This window comes from Gasterosteus aculeatus, chromosome 1 (genome assembly GCF_964276395.1).
Source record: "Gasterosteus aculeatus chromosome 1, fGasAcu3.hap1.1, whole genome shotgun sequence".
In the NCBI taxonomy this organism is placed as follows: domain Eukaryota; kingdom Metazoa; phylum Chordata; class Actinopteri; order Perciformes; family Gasterosteidae; genus Gasterosteus; species Gasterosteus aculeatus.
In genome coordinates, this window is record NC_135688.1 from 19,842,976 (window position 1) to 19,864,440 (window position 21,465).

Consider the following 21,465-nt stretch of genomic DNA (forward strand, 5'->3'; position numbering starts at 1 on the left):
CTCTGATGCCCGTGGGGATCCGTCCATGTCCTCTCTGTGCCCTCTGCCCTGGCACACCACTGCCCTCTTTCACATCACGCCACCACAATGGGCCCCTATGACGGAGCTGATGATGGCCGGCGGTTTACCTCCTGACTAGCGCCCCTTGCGAGCGCAGTGCTCATTACATCCCGAAGAGGCGTCATTATGAAAGCCTAAGCCCCCAGGAGCAAACGGTGGAAATGAAAATTCCAGGTCCATCACCTGTTGCCATTGGGCCCGAAAATACCTCCTCCACCCGATGGAATTACATTTGTAAAGAGACATCAGGAAATCAGCGGGGATGTTCCATAGAGAGTTAACTATTCATGGACAAAGTCATAAAAAGCTCTCATTTTTAATCCAGGTTATAAAATGTGTAGACAGTGAAATCCAGTTATTTTCTATCCTCCATTAAAATGCTACTACACTGTGTGGGAAAAGATATTGTGGTTCGGATTCATTCTCTGCCACTGAAGCGATACACCTGGGAGACAATCCCACAGGAAGGTGTTGTCAGATGTGTTGCTTTGCTCTCCGGCCAGTGTGCTACAATCCAATTGGTTGAATTAACAGAAATTCCACAACTTCCTTAGTAGGAGGATTCAATTTCCTGATATCTAGAAGCCGTCCTATTCCAAGAGTCCCATGACGAGCCGTAACCATCTGCAGGTACAACAAGCGTCCTCAGTGTGAGCGTCTGCATCTGCCAAGTGTAAAGCGTTAAAAAAAAACCTGAGGCTCAGAGCGAGGTTCTCTCTCATCTGTTGTCTGTCTTTCTTTTTTTTGCATGAATCACACTGTCTCTGTTGCAGGAATTTGCATCAAACTACAGACGCTCCTCTTTTTCCTCCACCTCTACTCTCCCTCAATCCTCTCATCTCCCTCTAAGCTAAATGATCCTTTCATTTCCTGATGACCGACTGAGGCCCTTAGGTGTTTGCGCATTGGTATGTGTGTGTGTTTTGGGAATGTGTGAGCAGCTTTGAGGCCGCAGTTGTGCTGATTCTGTAGCAGAACATAGCTGAGATTCTCAAATGTGTGTGTGCGTGTGTGTGTGTGTGTGTGTGTGTCTGATGGGCTTGTGTATGGACGGTCCACGTTTCTCAGTCAGGCCATTTGAATGACCTTAGTATAAGAAATAATAGTGGTGGAACAGCCCGAGTCATTGCGAGTCATTGAATTTGAAATCCACAACCGCAAACAATTATTGCTCTCTCTTGGATATGACACCCGCCGATATAGGCCTGCTCACTAAAACTGTACTCCATGCTCCTTTAGAGAAATTAAGGGCAAATATGTATTTATGGTTTATGGCATTTATGGTTCTGTTTGCTGTCTGATTGCTGCTAGACCTGCACGTTAATAGAGGTTATTGCCCTGCGGGACAATGTTTTTTCGGTCTTCGCAGCAATATGTACAGTAAGGATTGAAACATAATATTTTGTTTAATTAAACATTTTGGGGAATGGTGTTGACATGTTGTACCTTCGGAATGAGACAGTCTAAAAGTCATTATGGACAATATGATTGATGTGAAAATAGAAAAGATCGAAAGTCCCGGATCTGTGTGTGGATGTCGAGGAGATGCTGGCGTAGATTCAAGTTAAAGGCTCCTTACTGCATGTTGAACAAATCCTTAAAAAGAAAAAACACAGTCCAGCTTGTGTCCACACCTGCAAATACACACACACACACACACACACTGACACACACAAATCCATAGAGAGCTGACTCCGGAAGATAGGGAGGAAGTAGTCTAATGGTTACCAAACGTTTGAGTTGGCCCTGGCTAAACATGTGTTTAAAGCAGACAACATCAGCAATCACCACTTGACCCCTTCACATACACACACACACACACACACATACATACATACACTGCATTCTACACGCACACTCACCACGCTTGACACTCACATCTACACAAGGTTATTAGTTTATCATACAGTAGGTGTGTATATAAAAGCAAAACGTGGGATTTGTGTGTTTGCGTACACACTCTCACGCGCAGAGAAGTACACGCACACACAAACAAATGCCCCAGCAGGGTAATATAATCAAGTCAGAGTGCAGTGACTGCCGACTGCAAAATGCCCACTTCCAGATGTTCTGACGGAGAGAGACGCCACGCTTTTCCACTGGGAATTGGTCAAGGTCCTGGGGCTGCTGCATACGTGTGTGTGTGTGTGTGTGTGTGTTGGTGGTACACCCGGAGCAGACGTAGACACAACCATGCAAACAGACACCCTGACACGGCATGAGCAAAACTGGGCCCAGCTGGAGAACGATTCAAAGAGCGAGGGAGGAAGAGGGGAGGACGGCGAGGGGAGGACGGAGGGGACAAATTGCTTTTGCCTACATCTGAAGACGTGATGTGCGAACGAGCTGTTAAAAGAAAACAAAAGCCGAGTCGTGCCTGCCAGTTCCCACGACCCCCCCCCCGGGTGCCCCTCCTTCCTCCCCCGCGTCCATCCATCACTGGCTCTCTCCCTCCTGCTTACAGTAAGTGACCAAACACCTCGACCCTCCTGGGATGAGTTAGCGGCGCGGATGGGTCGACGGGGAGGAAGAGGGAAGCTGCCGGTATGCGCTCCGTGCACGCCGGTATGCGCTCCGTGCACGGAACGTGCGCAGATGAGAAGGACGGCCGGCTGTCTTTCAACTCCCATGTAAACTGCTTTTGAGGCTGTGGGATTTTGACAAACAGGAGGCTGAGCGTGTCGTGACAAAGTGACGTCACATCATTGTCAGGATTACGTTTTAATGATTCACTCAATTTGAGAATATCCTGGATGTTGAGTTTAACAGCGTGCCGAGATAACCGGGATACCGAGAGAATACTGTGTAAATAATCCAGCACCTTTCAAAGCATATGATGTCTGCAGTTATAGTGCAATTTACAAAGCACACTATAACCTCAGTAACAGTTTCAGTTGTGTGTTTTCTCAGCTTAAGATCAGACACGCTGCGTCTTATTGAGAGTATGTGTGTATTTGCAGAAACACTGCAGCCACACCTGGTGAGAGAAAGTGATGTTTCTACATTGTACCTCAGGGTTTCTTTTTTGTCTCTTTTAAGTCGTACTCCCAGTTTACCGTGGTTTCTTAATTCACTCCACATTCATTCCACCCTCATAGCGTCCCATGTGCCTCTGCATCATGGATGTCACATTGTGGTTTTATCAGGCCCACCACGACATTGGTGTTAACTCGCTTGTGTTGATGTTTGAGAAGCTTCTCGGCAGACGGAAAAACTCGCAGAAATGACATTTTATTTACAGAGAGAAGACAGTTGAATGGAAAATAGCTACAAGTGAATTGGCAGCCCAGTTGGATTTAACTCTGTTTGGAGTGCATCACAAAGTCTTTTGACTCATTCCTGCTCTCCATTAGTTGAGCTTGTAGTTCTGCCAGTGCTAATCCCTCAGAGCTGTTGTATTGCAAGGTGTCCCAAACACAAGTCCAGGGAAGTCCATCGCCATCGGTGATCTGTGATTGGCTGACCCAAATGCAGCACGTTTGAAGGGCCAGCCAATCACAGATTGTTTTAACGTATTGCGCCTGCATCTTGTTTGGACTCGACATGGACTCATTGCAACAGTGTTGGAGCAGGAATATGGAGGAAAGTGCAACCGGCCAGGAGCGTAAGACGAGAGAGGGAAGTGTGGAGATCAACATAAGAATGGATGTTTGGTAAATAATGAGTAAAAATGGAAAAAGAAAGAAATTCGTTAACATTGTGTTCATTTTAGAGTAACATGTGACCATAACTGTCACTTAACCCAGTGAGTGTACACTCAGATTAGACAGCAGTGGGCTGAATATTAAACGTGTGTGTGTGTCTCTACTTGTGGACACTTTCTCCAATTACCCACCTTCCCCAATGTAACCAGTGCCATATACCACAGTGGGCTAAACATTTTGCAGAGTGCTCTCCAAATACCTTCAGCGCTGCCAAATAGGAAGCTCACATTGTGACAAAAAAGCTAAGCCATGCCAGCAGCCGCCCCCTACAAAAGCTAATGATGGAAAGAATCCCCCCCCCCACGTCCCCCCCTCCCCTCGTTCTCAGAGGTTAAGAGTAGATGAATAATCACTCATTTGCGGAGCAAAAAGCAAGGGAGCCGAGTGTGCTGCATAAACATTTTCCCGGATGTAATTTTCTCTGCCGGTCTTTTGGCTTTTCCCAGTAGGACGGAGCCCAACGCCCAGGAGGAAATCGTTTAGGCTCCATAAGTGCCAAATTGTATCCTGGTTTTCCAGAGTTTTCCTGCCTGTTCTGGCTCAGGGCTTTTCCTGTGGTGGGATTGTGTCATGTGTTATGCGGGTAACGAACGCAGGTTCCACACACACAAAGGCAGTTTGCTCCAGTTGACAACAGCGAGCAATGGAACTGAAAGACAAATCGAAAAAAAACACAGTATAGAAATTGACAGATAAGGAAATGAAATAAAATGAAACTCGAAAGGAAATAAGCATGAAAGTGAAGTTCCCACTTCGGGCGCCTTCGTGTTCACTGAGATGTGTGTGCGTGTGCGCATGACAAAAAGTTTGTGAATCTGTGCTCTTGTTGGCCTGTGTGTCATTGCCCTGTTGTTACATGAGTGTATGTGTGTGTGTGTGTGTTTGTGTGTCTACCATGTGTTCCTGATTTGCAGCAAAAGACTGAACTGCTCGCTGCTTCATTAAGTCATATGAGTTTATCAGACTTTGTACAAAGCAGCTGCTGTTCTATAAAAACGCTCCATTTATTGTGCTTTAATGAAATCATGAAAAAGGAAAGATTTAGACAACAACATTCTATTCAACAGCTAATGTTGTTTTTGCTTCAGTGGCCTCACGTTGTTGTTTCCATACAGCGCAGCATGAATGGGAGTTGAGGCACAAAAGACGCACTCCATCTGGGCCACGCCTCTCAACACGCATGTATGTTGCGTGCAGTTTTAAAAAAAAAATCCTCAGCAATTGTGCAGCTCTAACCGATTTTTTTTCAACAGCTTTTCTGTCAAAAAGTGCAATACGAAGCATTCAACATTACCAACAAATTAATTTGTGTGATGCTTAATTTTTTAGTAAACAAGTGTGTTGAGGTCGAGGGGATTGCCAGCCTCTACCTCGTGCCAGTGGTATTATAAGTTAAATTAGGTGCACATTTCCCATAAAGCCTGGTGCTTCCTGCGGTGAAGAGGATGTTGATTCTTCGGTCAAAGGTTTCCTCTTTAAGGGTTTAAATATGTTGGAAATAATTTTGCCATCAGCTTTTGATAACTGTTACTGTTTTTGAGCATTTTGTCAACAAGGTCGAGCCTGCAGTGGGAACAACGAGCGCGTAGCAGGTAGCTCCAGCTGTTTTTATGATTAAATGACTAAAGTGCCGCCCTCATTTACAGATGCCGATTCAGCCAAAGTTTGCAAAAAGAACAAAGTAACAATAAAATAGAGAACAAAGGTTAAGATAATAATGAATAAAACGTACTAACAATTACTAACAGTTGTATATGTTTGCCAAGACAAAAATGTCTTGGCTGTATCATTTTATCATATTACACATGTGAGAGTCTGATAATTGGCATAATGGATTTTTGAGTAGTGCCCAAAACAGTGTTTTAGGATGGCACAGTGACATTTGTGGTATCCTGATAAGTCCAAGTAGATTTTATGCCAAATCTAAAGAAATTCCCTTCCCGAGAATGGGCCGACATCCACGGCTGTGGGCAGTGCACAGAGATTGTTTAGAGGAGAGTCAGGGCCATGCATACCAGAGAACTGAATGGTACTGATGCAACGTTTTCCTTTCCCCCAGAGGTTTGGACTGACACTGGCAAGGCATCAGGATTGGCTGAGATTGTAGTAGGTCAAAGAGTGCACATAGCAGATGGTTTCCTTTGTCAAAAGGATCATAAAGAATGTCAAGAAATGTAACAAAACCTGCATCTAAGGCGTATTACCCATTCAAGCTTTAAGAGGGTGATTGGGAAGCCTTCAATTTTAGGTTTAAGGCATATACTTTGGTGTTAAATGATCAGTACAATCAGGTTCTTTGAAGACTGAAACTATACTAAAGAGTAAGAGTGGTGGATTACGAACGTGGATACAAACTCACAACCCCCCCCAACATACACGCACACGCACACATACTTAATTCAACCCACTGGTTGAGGAATTTCTCTGAGCCCTAAGGAGGAGGAGACGGGGACAGACAGAACACAATTAGCAGCAGCTTGTCACAACTTTGGACCTCTGAGTTTGTATCTACAGTCTGTGTGTATGTGAGCGTGTGTGTGTGTGTGTGTGTGTAGAGTGTGTGACACTTGCCCTCTCGCACAGCTCATTTATTGGATTAGTGCAAGACTGACCAGTGGGGATGTGGCTGGCCGGCGCCAGGGCCCGCTCTAAGGCTCCACCGCAATGCTAAGCTAAACTCCCACTGCCTAAGCCCTGGGGGAGAAGCCCAACTGCTGTAGGGGGGAAAAGGGTGCTTGTTACTGGGTACAAGGTGCCATGCTAGCAGGCCTCTCCTAGAGGGGAGGGGAGCATGGACTAATTAAGAGGGAAAGCCCCAATTACAAGAAGAGGAAGACAGGGATTGGGGGGGCACTGGAGGGAGGGATGGAAACGCTACAGTGGAAGCCAGGCGTGGAAATGCCACGACTAGCTGCCAGTGACAACATCCCCATCAAAACACACACACACACACACACGGGCTAGACACACCAGACAGCATACCTTCTGAGGTGCCGCCTGTCTCCCTTTCTCGTCTCTGCCGAGGGATAATTGTATTAAGTGTGTTTGTTAGCCCAGTGGCTGACGGCATGCCCTCACACACACACACACACACACACACACACACACACACACACACACAGTCAAATATACAAACACAGAGCCAGGTGGAGCATCTAAAAGCATAGCCGTTAGATGAAAGGCGGCTGGTGTTTTAAAAGAGTCATAGCAACGAGGGGCAGACACGTAGACACACAGTGACTGAAGGCTGCAGCCTGTAAATTGGGGTGGTGCACCCCTCCCTCAAGTATGTACAGTGCAGTGAGATGATTATTCAGAGTACTACTCGCAGTCACACAAAAACATGCATATAGGTACACACACACACGCATCCAGCAAACCAGATGACCTCATAATGTATGGCTGACCAACTCTCCCGTATGTGACTTCCATTGGAAACACATGTTGCGTGTGTGCATGTGTCTTTAGTGTGCAGCGGGCTCTCTCACTACGTGTTATGCTTCGGAATACATTTCCGGCCTCCGCCAAACGCGTCTCTAGTATTTTAACACGAGTGTGTACATGTGTGTAGACAACTTGTGTCTTATTTTTATAGTTTTGTAGCTTAGTAATAAGGAGTATGTACTCAATTTGTAATTCAGGAACCTTTTGAAAAAAAGCTAGACAAGGGAAGAAACACAAGCATTTCATATCAATAACCACAGAGAAGTAGTCATTTTTTCATAGACTTCTATCAAATCTGACTTCTTTTTTGGAGTTGCCCCCTGTCGGCCAGAAGAGAGAACGCAGGTTTATGACAGGTTTCTTTTCTGGCTTTAGAAATAACTGTCTCACCACAAGTTAAACCAGCCAACGCAATCAAACTAAACTGATGGTTATCTTTAGAATTGGCTGAAATACTGCAGCAGTACATCTTTGCTGGAACTTACACTGTTGCCAAGTGCCAACTGCCAGTTAAAGTTAACAAACCGGCTGTAGATTAGTAACTCAGCGGCACTTCAGACCAACAAACCATCCCTTTAATGAATTTACATCGGAACATTATGATGCTCACACGGCTGTGAAAATGGAGAAACTGTCTGTTTCCTTTCATTTCACACTTATTGGCTTCTTAAAACATATTTAGGGAAGTGGACTCTAACTGCATCAAAACCAGGGATAGCACAACTCCTCTATCAATCAAGCTGACAGAGGGGGATCTAATCTTTAATAACCGGCCAGCACTGGTGCCACAAATTGCTTCAAACCATCAAGCTTCATGTCTAGACGATGCAGGCTGTGGTACTAAGACACAGATCTGCGATGGAGAGAGCTGCTCACATCTGGAGTCTTTCCTCCTGTCATCAGATAGACGGGAACAACAGCTTCCTGTGCTGCCGATAACAGTGATGGAGAGACTTTTCAGGGATTGAGATGGGAGAGCTAATAAGGGAAGGAAGGAAACAGGAGCACAGGACTGCTGACAAAAGAAAAGAGCAGGAGCAGGAGGAGAAAAAAGGTAAATAGGCTGGAAAAAGTGCAGTGGGTAGCTAAAGCATATCAAAATGCAGCAGCAACAAGAGGGCAAACAGACAATGAAAGGTACCGAAGTACCTGCTCGGTGTGGCCACACTGCACAGCCTTCAGAATCAACCTAAGCACCCTCGACAGGCCCGAGGAGCGGCAACAAAAGGACAAAGGGAGGCAGCTCCGTCTAAGAAAGATGTCACTTGAACTCCAGCGAAAGATGCAGCGCTCTGCAGCCGCAACATGCTAACGTCCGCTAGTGCTGCCACTTCTACTGCACATCAGTGAGCCCGAGCCCGAGTCCTGAGCGCGTGTGTGTCGGTGCAAATGACACAAAGATGTGCGTTTCTTGTCTCGGCCTCTCAATCTCTAATGCTTCCTAACTCCTTTCTGTGCCGATGACGGTTGATTTGCTGATGCACCGCGCCGTCATGGCCTGCTTTGGGTGCTTTGGGTTTCTGTCTTTTTTGTTGTTGAAGACACTCACGAGTCACAATCCAGGACTCAAAAGACCAGCTTAGTTGGCAATTGTAACGTTGACCCGAAATAATGTTTCTTTTGAACTGGTATAAAACTGGAATCAATGAAAACAATAATAACCAACTATTATAAGTATTATCAATAACATTGGTGTCATTGCTAATATTGTTATCATCAGAGTATAAAAAGTTATTCATCTAACCACAGACGACACATATTCAGGTTGTCTGCAGCAAAAAAACGAATGGCGCTTAGAGCGAATGAATGAAACCAACTGCATGAAGGACTTCCAGTCGAAACAGTTGAGTGTTCACACTTCTCCTCCACTGAGTTCGGCTGCAGGGAGACGTCTCATTTCATTGGCATGAACCAACCCTTTGATAAAGAAGAAGACAGCAAGAAACTAACTCCAATGAGTGACACAAGAAGAAAGGAAACTGCCACTTCTGATACGCAGCCAAAATGAAAAACAGACACACATCTCTCACTGTCTCACTCTCTCTCTCTCACACACACACACACACAGGCAAACGGTGGGAGACAGACAGGAAGTTGGGGAGGAATTCCCAAGCGGACATTTCTCACGTTCCTGCGGTGATTGAAAACACACTCCACAAAAATGGCGGTAGGACATAATTTCCAGGTGAGGAGAGAAAGGCTGTAACCTCTTCCCCTCTCCCTCCATCTCCCATCACCCGGGCACAAACAATATCCTCCTTCATATTATGCCTCTACACACACACACCTGTTGTCACCTGGAGGGGATTGGTCAGCCGGCCAGCATCAACACACAATGGCTGCTTCTGTGACAGCAGCAGGTGAGTAGATTGTATCGACGTAAATGTGCGCTCATTCACACGCATTTCACTACACGCATGCATGCACACACAGAGACGATGAGAAAGACACACATTCACGCACACGCCACACACACACACACACACACACACACACACCTGCTGAGGAAACGAGCCTGGTCAGCCCCGAGGTGACACCAAGGAAAACAAAAGGAAGGAAGAGGCAATGAAGATAGGGAAAGAATGAAAGTTCTGTTTGAAAGTCAACAGTTCCCACTCATACTGCTCATCACCCCCAAAAAGCTTTTCCACCGAATGATGATTGGATTTCCCTGTTTTTGCCAACAATTAAAGTTAAATGGCATCTGAATAATAATAAAATAGTAAAAACAGAAACTATTTCACTGAAAATACACTGTCAGAGTAAAAGTGTTACATAATGTTGAAGTGAGTTTGAAACTTCCTTAACAGATAGATGTGATCACAATATGTACACTGAGAAATAGAGAGAAGGACCGAACAAGAGAGAAATGGTTTTGTTTTAGTCGTTAGACTACAATACAAATAAATGATCAAATCGTTTCCTTATTTCTCTCCTCCACATGTCTTTCATAACAAAATGCATGGGCCAATTTTATCCCATGATTTTATTTATTTTTCAGGTGAAACTGGCAGGCGGCTGACTACTTTGCCTAATCTTAGCAGGTTTACATTTGTGTGGAAACACAGACAACAATGGACTGAAGGAACCTTCTGGTTTGCTTCCAGGCCTGAAGCTTTTGGAAGGTGTGGATAACCTTCATCTAATCAAGGCCCTTCAGCATGAAGCCGGTTTGCTCCGTACAGAAGAAAGGACTAGATATTACACAACTACCAGCAAAGCCAGAGGTTATTTCGGCCGGTGAAATAATGTTGGTAGTTGTAGATCGGTCATTTCACGGTCACATGTGTGTCAGAGAAATATGCTGCTGAATACGTTCTCCTCCTCTGTACTCTTGGCTCCACACTTGCCAGCTTGCCATTATTCTTTGTGTGTATGAAAGAGTGTGTGCGTGTGCGATTCCATCATACTGTATGTGACGTGATGCATTAGGCATTTCTCATGCATAGGTGTAAAGAATCCCATTAGAGAGAGCGGGATGGTAGATCGATACCTTACGGGATCCAGAGCGACGCTCCCTCTGTGTGTGTGTGTGTGTGTGTGTGTGTAAGTGCTTTAACACCTCTCAGAGGTGGATTAGTGCGCGGCAGCATGGAGACACTGTCAGAGAGGGTTAGCGTCAGAGAGAGAGAGGGAGAGCAAAGTATGAAAGGAGGGAGGACGAGATGAAGGCACACAAGCAACAATGGCGAATCCAGAGGGGGATGTGTCACTCGGGATGACAATGTGTTTGTCCTTGGCGGTTTTTGTTTGGAGGGAGGGGGGCTGTGTGATGGAATGGCTCCAGTGTGAAAACACTAAAGAGCTAGATGATTTGTCCTAATTTACTGCTGAATTAGAGGTCGTACCCACCCAAATAAGTGTTTTCAGTTACATCTGAAAAAACCCGGGAATGATTACAGAAACTGTTAACGGATGTCTATCATCAGCAAAGACCATTTAGTTCCACTTTGATCAATGTGCCTCGCCGGATTGCTTTTAAAGAAAGATTAAGGTTTAACTCTAAGGGTATACAAAAGTATGTGTGTGTGACACAACTCATATTGATCCTGTGAGCCATGTGGGGCTGCATCGCAATTTTACATACATTCCTATTTTTTGTAGTCAAAACGATTTACTGCTCAGTTTGTAAAATGAAAGCAGGTACACAATCATTGCAAAGGTCATTGACAATACCAAATAAAGGAAGTCAAAACTAAATCGCAAACATAAGAAGCTAAACATTAAGATTCCAGTGTCTGTTTTATGGTTATGTTTTATATCAGAACTCTTGTGTGTGTGGCAGAGTGTGTGCGAGAGGTCAGGTCACTGCTGGGCCACGACTTCCCCTTCACATCTTGAAAGTTATGTCAGGCCCAGCAGACGGAGGGACGGCCAGCCTGGCAGGGCGCCCGCCGCAGATTGAGGTCATAGGAATGAAAGGGTGGCACCAATGGCAGCCCCCCCGACCCCCTCCCTCGCACTGGGACACAGTGTCGCTCTGTAACATGTGAGTGTGCACATGCGTGAGTGTTTTCACACTGGACATGAAAAAACATGATCCTCTGTCTCAGCAGCTGGTGTACACACAACAGCCACACACACACACACACACACACACACACACACACACACACAATCGTCACCATCATGTCAATCAAAGTTACATTCATCAATACTTCTCTACAATATCATAATTTCTACACAATTCTGAAATCAGTGGCAGACAGAATGACATGATGACACACACCAACACTTTCTCTCTCTCTCACACACACACTCACACACACACTTCAGTGGGTAGGCGGCAGGGTGAACCCATGGCAGATGCCCGACACATTGGTGTCCGTTCAGTCACTATAAGAGCAGCTGCTCAGTCTTCACTGCCCTCTGGCACTGCTCACTCACACACACAGTCACATGGAAACAGAGCACACATGCAATGGCTGTATAACACTGATGCTGGAGGGCATTCCATCTCTTTCAGATTATAAGTGCACCAACACAAAAATACACATGCATAGACAGAGGAAGAGAGAGAGAGGAAGAGAGAGAGAGAGAGATAAAGAGAGACAGACAGACAGACACACAGAGAGATAACAGCAGCAGAAAAACATTCATTCAGCACTCACTCATATCAATCCATGTCACTCCTTGATCTCTCAGTCACGCACACTCCCGCCATAAATCCCGACATGTGGCAAAAGCATTGTCCCGAAGCCTCACACACTCGCACAAACACTCACCTAAGCTAACGCAAAGTTACTAAAGTGATATACATATATATGCTTAATGGAGAACTGGAACGGGCACAAAATACATCAGACTGTCAGACTGGCTAGAGTCATGAAACCAATTTGAAAACCCTCTTTAAACTGCTGAAACTGAAGGACGATATGTTAAGATGTGTGTGTGTGTGTGTTTAACTAAAGCTAACCAATTAGGTTGGAGACTCACAAGGCTTCAACTGGGACCACGCTAATGAGAAAACATGTTTCCCTTAGAATGTGAGAATAAACGTTGACATACAGTCAACGTTTATTCTCACATTCTAAGGAGGGAATGTTTCAGGACTCTAAACCTAAGAATGAAAGAAAAAATCATGTAGTAATTCTGTAATTGGCTCAAATCCAAAGCTGGCTATATGTTTCTTTGATGTGCACAGATTTACCACGGAGATTCTCACCTTTATGACAACAAAGGTTTTGGACGTTTTTAGCAAGAATTCCCCTTGTCCCGCTCTGCTGAATGGATATCATTTGTATGACTGCAATGTTCTCATTTCAAATGTACTAGATTCATATCTACAAATATGTACAGTCCATATCAACATTTTGCATCTTTTTGATAAAACAACGATAACATTTGGGCGCATGCTGCCTATTTGATTGGACGGCCTGTAACACGACAGGTGGAATAAAGCACTCCTCCCTTCGCACCACGTTTGTGCAGACTACCGTGATCATCCCACATGTGTAGATCACGGCCCTCAGCGACTCCGGGTCACTCACTTGCTTTCCACACAGCTGCTCAACAGTTAATTAGAAACCTGCCTTTGTGTGTGTGTACTGGAGTGTGGGTAGGGCCGTGGTGCGTTGTGCAGTTTTGTGTCTCAAGCAGCATTGCTTGTAAGTTAAGATACATTTCACCTTGGGAAAAAAACATTATGAAAAGACGTCCACAGAGTTTTCAAAGGAATCCTACTTCTTAAACTGTTGAGCAGCAAAAACACTCCTGACATCGAGTGTCTGTTCAACTCCAACTCCCAGAGAGACATTGACCTCTGTCTGGAATAGGCATTTCAAACCACTAGGAGCTATTCCAGGAATTCCAGGAACAGCAGGCAAACCCTCTGTAGATGCGTCGCCCGCGTTACTCGTCTTAAATTGGCTTCCGTTTCTTTCAGATTTCCCAGCAGATCATCGCTCTTCCTCCTGAGATCTACCTTTGCCTGATTGCTGGTGATGGCCAAACAAAAAGAAGCGGTGATGCCTGCCGAGAGCTGCTGTCACGACCTGTCACCAACCAATGGGTCACCAAACACACCCTGAGGCGATGGACAGGATGGTTGAGGAGAGAGGGGGGGGGGGGTGGCACAGTGGCGGCAAGGTGACAAAGGTGCCTATTGATGAAAATAAAATCAGAAGAGGGAATGGAAGGAGGGGGAGAGAGGGGGGCACAGGAAATGAGGGTATTTGTCTTTAAAGAAGAGATCGGATGGCCAGGCATCTTTCGGCCTGCGCCATCACTGTTGTCAGTGTGGCCACTGTGGCACAAAAATACAAGGGCCCTTTATAAGCCTGGGAGGTAATTGTGGGGTATAGGTTACTGGGGTATGTGTGTATTAGAAAAAAGAACGGGGGACAAAATACCACAGCACAGGTGCCTAGTCTTTTAAATGGCTGCTCAAGTATGAAGGGGAGGAGAGAAGAGGGAGGAGAAGATGACTTTTCATTCTCTGGCCTCTGTGGGAACAATAACGCCGGGGAAACCCCCTTCTCGCCTCAGGGTGGTGCTGACGGTGGTGAAGAATCGCTGGGTTACTGGGATAAGGGGGCACTTTGTTGGGGATGCTAACAGGTGCATGCACACACACACACACACACACACACACACACACACACACTTACATTAAAGAATGGCATCACAGTGCTACTGCAGGTTTTAGTTCAGTGACCACCAATAATGTGCGCCATGAAAAACATTTAACTAATGCACGCAGTAGTGCTTCACATTGCATTAAACTTCAAGGTTCATGAATGATGACATTTGTATTTCCAGAGACTTCTCACTTCCATCAAGGGGTCTCTCCAACAATATCTTGAATGAGGTGCAGATGGAACAACAATAGATTTATTGGGAGCTTTTGGAGAATCACATTAGCACCAATATTATTAATCAAATCAAATCAAATGTTGATAATACGTGGGGGGAAAGGGGTTAGAGACTATAACTTCCCTGAGTGCTGCTCATTATTAGTGTAATTAAGAACTTAGGTAGTAGCACAATTATGTAGAATAGGGTGGGGGCGCACTGGAAAGGCCATAGGCCTGTTTTACAGATATATGAGTATTGAGTAACTGAGGGTGGGTGTTATGATTTGCTTAGGGGCACTTCTTGGTTTAAAATGAGATTAATTGATTCAGCCATGCAACAGCCCCAGAGAGGCTCAATAACCACACATTAAGCCCACTGTTTCAAAATATACATTTAGCAATCGGTGCAGTAAACGAGAGCTAAATATGTTTCTCTGTGAAAATCACAAATATACATAAACCGTCAAAGAGAGAGTGGAGGGAAGTGAGTTGTGATACTATGGGGTGGATGTGGCTAATGGCTGATAGCTGCAGATCCCACACTGATTAACTCAGTGTTGTACAGGATGCTGCTAATGGAATGACACATACTAGAATGAAGTCACAAGGGCAAGCATACAGTACACACACACACATCTGTACTCGCGCAGCACGGCAGGCCAGATACACACTTTGTGGTTCAACTGAGTAGGCCTCACTAAACTAAAGGCCTCAGTTCAACGATTCCTATTCTATGCTGGTCAAACATGTCAACCAGGAGACATCTGATTGATTTGTTCAACCCCAACACACACACACACACACACACACACACACACACACACACAGACCAGTGGCAAAGTCCAGTAGCTCCCTAAAGTGTCTTCGGCTTTGTTGTGATAAGCCAGCTGCATGTCATCCTGCTCTGCTCTGCCGCCAGCTAACACACTATCACTGATTCACCGCCACAGATAACCCCCCCCCCCCCCCCCCCCCCCCCACACACACACACGCACACAGGGAGGCAAACAGTGAGATGTGGCGACAAAGACAGGGACGTAAGTACACAAACACAAACTGAAGATGACAACGACAAAAAAAGCAAAATGGCTGATGCTGCAGACAGGGGACTGTGTTGTTATTTCCTATTTTGGAGGGTGGCTCTCTTTGAAGAGTCAAAACACATCTACAGTAGTGTAGAGGGGGGGCGCAGCTTTATCAGTGCACACACATGCATTCACGCAAGCGGGATTAAATACTCTTTCTTTCTTCCAGTCCTGCAGTGTTATCTCTCTTTCAGGTCTGTCTCCTTTTCTTTCTCTCCAGATATGACGTCCAGGGCCACAAAATGCCATTGTGTAGTCTAGCTAGGACTGAAGCCACCTCTACCCACACAAAGACACACACAAGACACACACATACCCCAACGCAGGCTTGGGGTGCAGATAGGGGGGGGGGGGGGGGGGGGGGGGGGGTATTGACGCATTGATCCTGTATATTGTAGCTGGTAGAAAGTGAGACAATAGCATTGGTGTGGGGCTCCTCGGCCCCCTCCATTCAGACAGATATGCTGAGTCAAAAGGCCATGACTGGAAGCACTGTACAGCACACATTGTGTGTGTGTATGTGTGTGTTTGTGTTCCATGCAGATGGCGTCCCATCACCTCGGGGAAGGCAGAGATAAGCAGAGTGTATGGGTTGAGATAAGATGGGAGCAGACACCGGGGAGACTGACTGACTGTAAGTGAGTCACTCTAGGGAAGACTGCAGCTTTATGGCTTCTGTGGGCCCGAGGAGCCTGAAGGCAACACGTTTACTGGAACACACGAGCAGGCCACACTTTATTAGCAGAGTGTGGCTGCAGTGTAGCGTGGTCTCTTAGAGCTCATTCCTCACATGTTAAACGCATTTCACAAGTTGGATCAAACCATGGATTTAGCAAAACATTAAAGAAATTAGATTATAGAGTGAGCCTTTTACAGATACTGCACACTTGAGATTGAGGTTTTCCATGTGACTTGCTCTTTCGTGTCAAGATGTATATACATGTCACATATAAATGATCACGTGTGAAAGCAGACATGAGACAAACCACCAGACTGATACAGTGCAGTGATTCCTAAAATCCAACTGTCAGCTTTGTCCTTGAATATTGGGAAGTGAGTCGTTACACTGTACTGACATACAACTGAATGAATTTGAAAGAAGTAAATATCATTCTCTAATGGCTTTACGTACAACAAAGAATCAATTTTCAGTTAAACATTAAGGCGTACAACTCAGAAATGTGTCCAACCCAAATGAATAACTTTGTTCCAGTTAAGTTCATTATCTGAGCAGAACTGTAAGTGCATGAACATACCTTACCTTTTATCTGTTTCACACTCCTTCTAATTTAAAAGAGTATCTTTCAAAAAAGGGAAACAACTTTAAAGTCATTTCTGAAAGTTCTGCAATACACAGGGGGGTGTACCTGACAGTGTGAGACAAAAGTGATCTTTGTGTGATAAGAGGCGGCGCCATGGCAGTGGCGTGGACACAACAATGAACCCTCCTTACGCGTGCTCACGAACACACACACACACACACACACACACACACACACACACACAGATAAGCATCAACTCCATGCCTCCGACCCGGCTCTGTGTCCTCCTGCCTCTCTCTGCTCTCAACTGAAGACATAGAGGACACAGCTTGAGACGGGGAGACTGTGAATACACAGTCCCCCCGTCTCAAGCTGTGTAGAAGAAGAAAAAAGGGTCATGATATTGTTCAATTGGTAAGAGTTGTAGCAAACATCTAACATATTGTTTCCACTGCTCTACATTTACATTTGCCTTTGAATAACTAATGATATATTTATTTACTGAAAATAGTGAAACACAAAAAAAATCTTAATTTTTCAATTTGAAAAACTAGTCCATGATTCAATTCATTTTATTTTGTATAGCCCAAGATCGCAAATTACAAATTTGCCTCAGAGGGCTTTATGATCAATTGTCTTATTACTACCTCAATCATACCAACCAAGATATCTCCAAAAATACATTCATGATCAAATGGATGCAGGTTTTATGACACAGTCAAAAAAACTGACAATGGCGTGTACAAACGGGGCAGGCCTATTGTACTGTCAATGGATGTTGGTAAGCTAGCTAACAATTTATACAGCCTATATTTAGTGTAGTGATCCAGTTGTGCATCTTCTCTGCATTCAGAACATCACAGCTTCCAATCCAAATGGTAAAACCATATTTAAATTCATGTGATACACTTGTTTTCTAGAAGGCACGTTGGCACGTTGATAAGAGTTGGAAAAGAAAAACATCCTTTCAGAAAACTATTTGTCACACAGCTTTTTTCCGACAAAGTCTGTGAATATTTGTTGACACCCGACTGAAAAAAGCCAGGAGTGCCTATGTGTCGGTGTGAGGGCGGATCAGATGAATGAAGTCTTCTTACCAAGACACAGCAGATAATGCCACAGACGCCACACTCGCTCCTATATCTCTTCTATCACACAATGCAACAGGATATAATGTCACGCAATAAGTGATGGCTCCCTCACCCACACTGGCAGTAAATTCCAGGAATAATCCACACACACACACACAATCACTTACAACCACGCACACTCACAAGACCCATGTAACAGCATTATACTTTGAGAGTAAAAGACATATTTTGAAGGGGAAATCCTCTCATCTGTGTGTGATTGGATTAGCCTAACATCGTAACCAGATTAAAGGAGACATGTAGGGGGACATCAAAATCACTTGAAACTAAATCAATCGTATGCGATGGCTGATAGACTGTACAGGCCTATTCAAACAATCACAATTGTCTATCTAATTACAGAATACGGGCACGGAGCACACTACAATAGGGAAACTACGGGGATGCAACACATGTGGGACGAGGCAAAACTGCTAAATGGCTAAAAAACAGACTTCTTACTTCTTTACCATATATTTAGGTTGTCAACAGTAGTGAAAGTAGGCAGTAATATGCTCAAGATATGAATGTCTAAATTAGTAATAATTAATTTCTCATACAAACAATCATTTTGGAATTGCTATATGAGTGTCTAAAAGAAGGGGATTCCAGCTTACATTTTAACAACCTTTCACTTGACACATCGCAAAAGGACACAAAATAAAAGAAATCCTCAGACACAGATTAGTCCCAATAGTCGGTCTATATAGACATGATGTTGAGAAGATATAAGCATTATACAAGGCAAGAACATGGAATAAATACAGTGAATGATAAGGTAAACTGTTGAGAAGCAAAAATGTAGTTCCTGAACTATTTTACATACTTTCTTTAGCTACAACCAGGAAACAAGTCATACAACAAATCCCTCAACGAGCTCTCAGCTGCCAAAGCATTTGGTAGAAAGTGGGTGATCTTGTGTAATATTTCACGCATTCAACATTTTGTTTTCCGACGTCTTAGCAATGTCACACCGTTTGCATCCTTTTCCCACATTAACTTAAATCATTCCAAACGGAGAAGGTTGTAAGATATAAAGCAGGTATGTTACTGCAGAAGGTACTGCTGTAATCAGGGTCCGATACATTTAATCAACTCAGGTAAGACACATATAGTTTTCTATTCCATTGCCTCATCAAACATTATTATAACGTTCTAGTTGCCAATCACTCTGGTTGCAAGAGGCCGACAGAAAGTGTAGACGCCAAGTAGGAGAGTAATGTAGATAAACCTAAACATGAGTCAAACATAAACAACATAGAGGGCTCCACGTTGGGATTAATGGGAAACTCTAACCCCAAACAATGAAAGACTACGGTGATGTAGGTGGAGTAGAATGAACTATATCTAATTGAAACAGGTAGGAGAAGGATGCATTTGAGGAAACAATATATTGAGGTTGTACTCAAATACACTAGAGAGATGCAAACAAGAGTCCTACCTGAACCTGTGTCCATGATGTTGGACTGTCCTCGACGATCTGCAACCAGCCGTGATGAGCCAGGCATGCTGACTGGTTCTGAACGTACCGGCTGGATTCTGCACACATTCAGTATATGAGTAGATGATGTGAGGAGTTGTCTTAGGACTTTCATTTTTGCATTGAAAACATTCAGGTTTCTGATTGTGGTCTAGTTTTTAAAGTCACATCCAGCTTTGGTTAAATGCAGTCGGCTCGGAGTACAAAAAAGGCAGATTGTATTAGCCAAAATACAGTCTCGGACGTATAGTCTGACGATGAATTTGCTTTTTGGGGGTTTAAAATTAGCTTTAAAACTGGCTACTTCTCAACTGCAATATCACATTTCAATATGTAAATAGGATAGTAAACAATGGGCGGTGAATGGAAACGAAAGTCTTGCTTGTATTTATGCTCATTACAGTAGCCCCTTTGGCCTGAAGGTCTATCTGTCTTCAAGCCCCCCGGCCGATGGATTATGAGATTGTTGTTTTAGTGAGGCTTACACTAACGAAAATTATTATTATACATGCTCCTGTAAGGATAATTACTGGTAAGCCGTAATTCATGCATTTGTGGATTTGCACATTAAGATTGAAGCCTATGCACCTCCAAACCAACATTTTTACTAGAGGGTGGATTCCTTTTGATAGTTCGAAAGTACCTCAGTGTGTGTAGGTCCAGGTCGTCTGTATCAAAGTCCAGCAGTGGCCGTTGGACATCACTGGGACCCTGGGACTGAAGGACTGAGGAAGAAGAGGAGATGACTGTGGTCTGGCCTGAAGGGTGAAGAGTCTTAAACTGGAATTGGGGGCCCATCCAGAGGCGCCGATGAGGCCCTGTATGGGTCACAATTTCCACCTGGGAACACGATGGTAAAGATTAGTGAGGAGATAAGAGAATCATTTGTTGTTATCATGAAATTTTGCAGGAATCGCAGGGTCGCATATTACAAATGTATGTGCAAGTGACGACCAATGAGCGTCTCGTGAAGTACTTCTTCTACAAAGGCAAAATGGCACAAGCTATCTTTGCTCTTTCCCTGGACTGGCTTCGGCAAGAGTTTGTGACACAAGGTTCATCTAATCACCCAATGAATAGTTTTGGAATGTGCCTGTCCTTTTTTCAACTGATTCCAATGCTGGTTGCTCAATGTGTAAACAAATCACCTGGTGCATCTATTTATTGGAGGACGCAAGAACAAACTGACCTATATTTTCACCTAAAAAATTTATGTATCTCTCTTAAACATATTGTCCTTTGCTTATCCATTGGCAGTTAGTCAAGGATAAAGCCCTTGATGTAATTCTGAGAAGTCGCCCTCAGTGGATTAGACATGGTGGTTTGGGTGAATCTATGTACCAATACTCACCCTATACAGTACTCACATGAACTCAGTAACATGACACCCAACGAAGAGCTTGCTGTACTCTTGCACCACTAAAAGGTCTGAGGATGTTGTCAGAACTCGTCAGGGTCTTGTGTTTGGTGGGAGTGGTGGCGATATGATGGGAAGCCTTCCCAGAGGGTTAATAGGAGTGTGACACTAGCAATGGCATGACACACGAGGCTGAGGTGAGGCCTACTGGGAGAATAAGACGGCGCTGGCATGGCAGGCGGTCCAGGGGCGCCTAAGCTGAGTGGTACTCATGCTGGCTGAAAGTAGGATAAGAGAGGGATACGCCGTGGGTGACTCAAACTTTGGAGTAGTACTTCCTGCTGCATACTCCATCTCCTCTTTCCATTTACTGACCAAACATCTCCTGCCTCACATTCTTCACTCTCCCATCCTAAATCAGACTTTAAACTCCCCGCAGCACTCAATGCGCCACATAGTGTCTCACTGTTCATATTTCATTACATCTTTACTTCGTATGTGTTAGTCTCTCACCTCCCCCCTGAACTCGGCTAAGAGTTTTGCTTCATCTCTGGCAAACAGGTGCTAACATCTCAGACAAGAGTGAGAGCTCTGTTAATTATTATGACTCTATACACATTTATGCATATACCGGCTTAGATATAGGAG

At 44.5% G+C, this 21,465-nt stretch overlaps 1 protein-coding gene across 1 annotated transcript in view; it reads right to left on the reverse strand.

The window, feature by feature from the left end:
- Positions 1–21,465, reverse strand: part of bcas3 (BCAS3 microtubule associated cell migration factor) — a gene marked incomplete in the record, with an annotated part of 263,195 nt that overhangs the window by 147,780 nt on the left and 93,950 nt on the right. Inside the window, 2 exon segments of the mRNA XM_078098554.1 lie at positions 19,422–19,519; positions 20,104–20,300. Of these exon segments, the coding sequence (XP_077954680.1) occupies positions 19,422–19,519; positions 20,104–20,300 (295 nt within the window).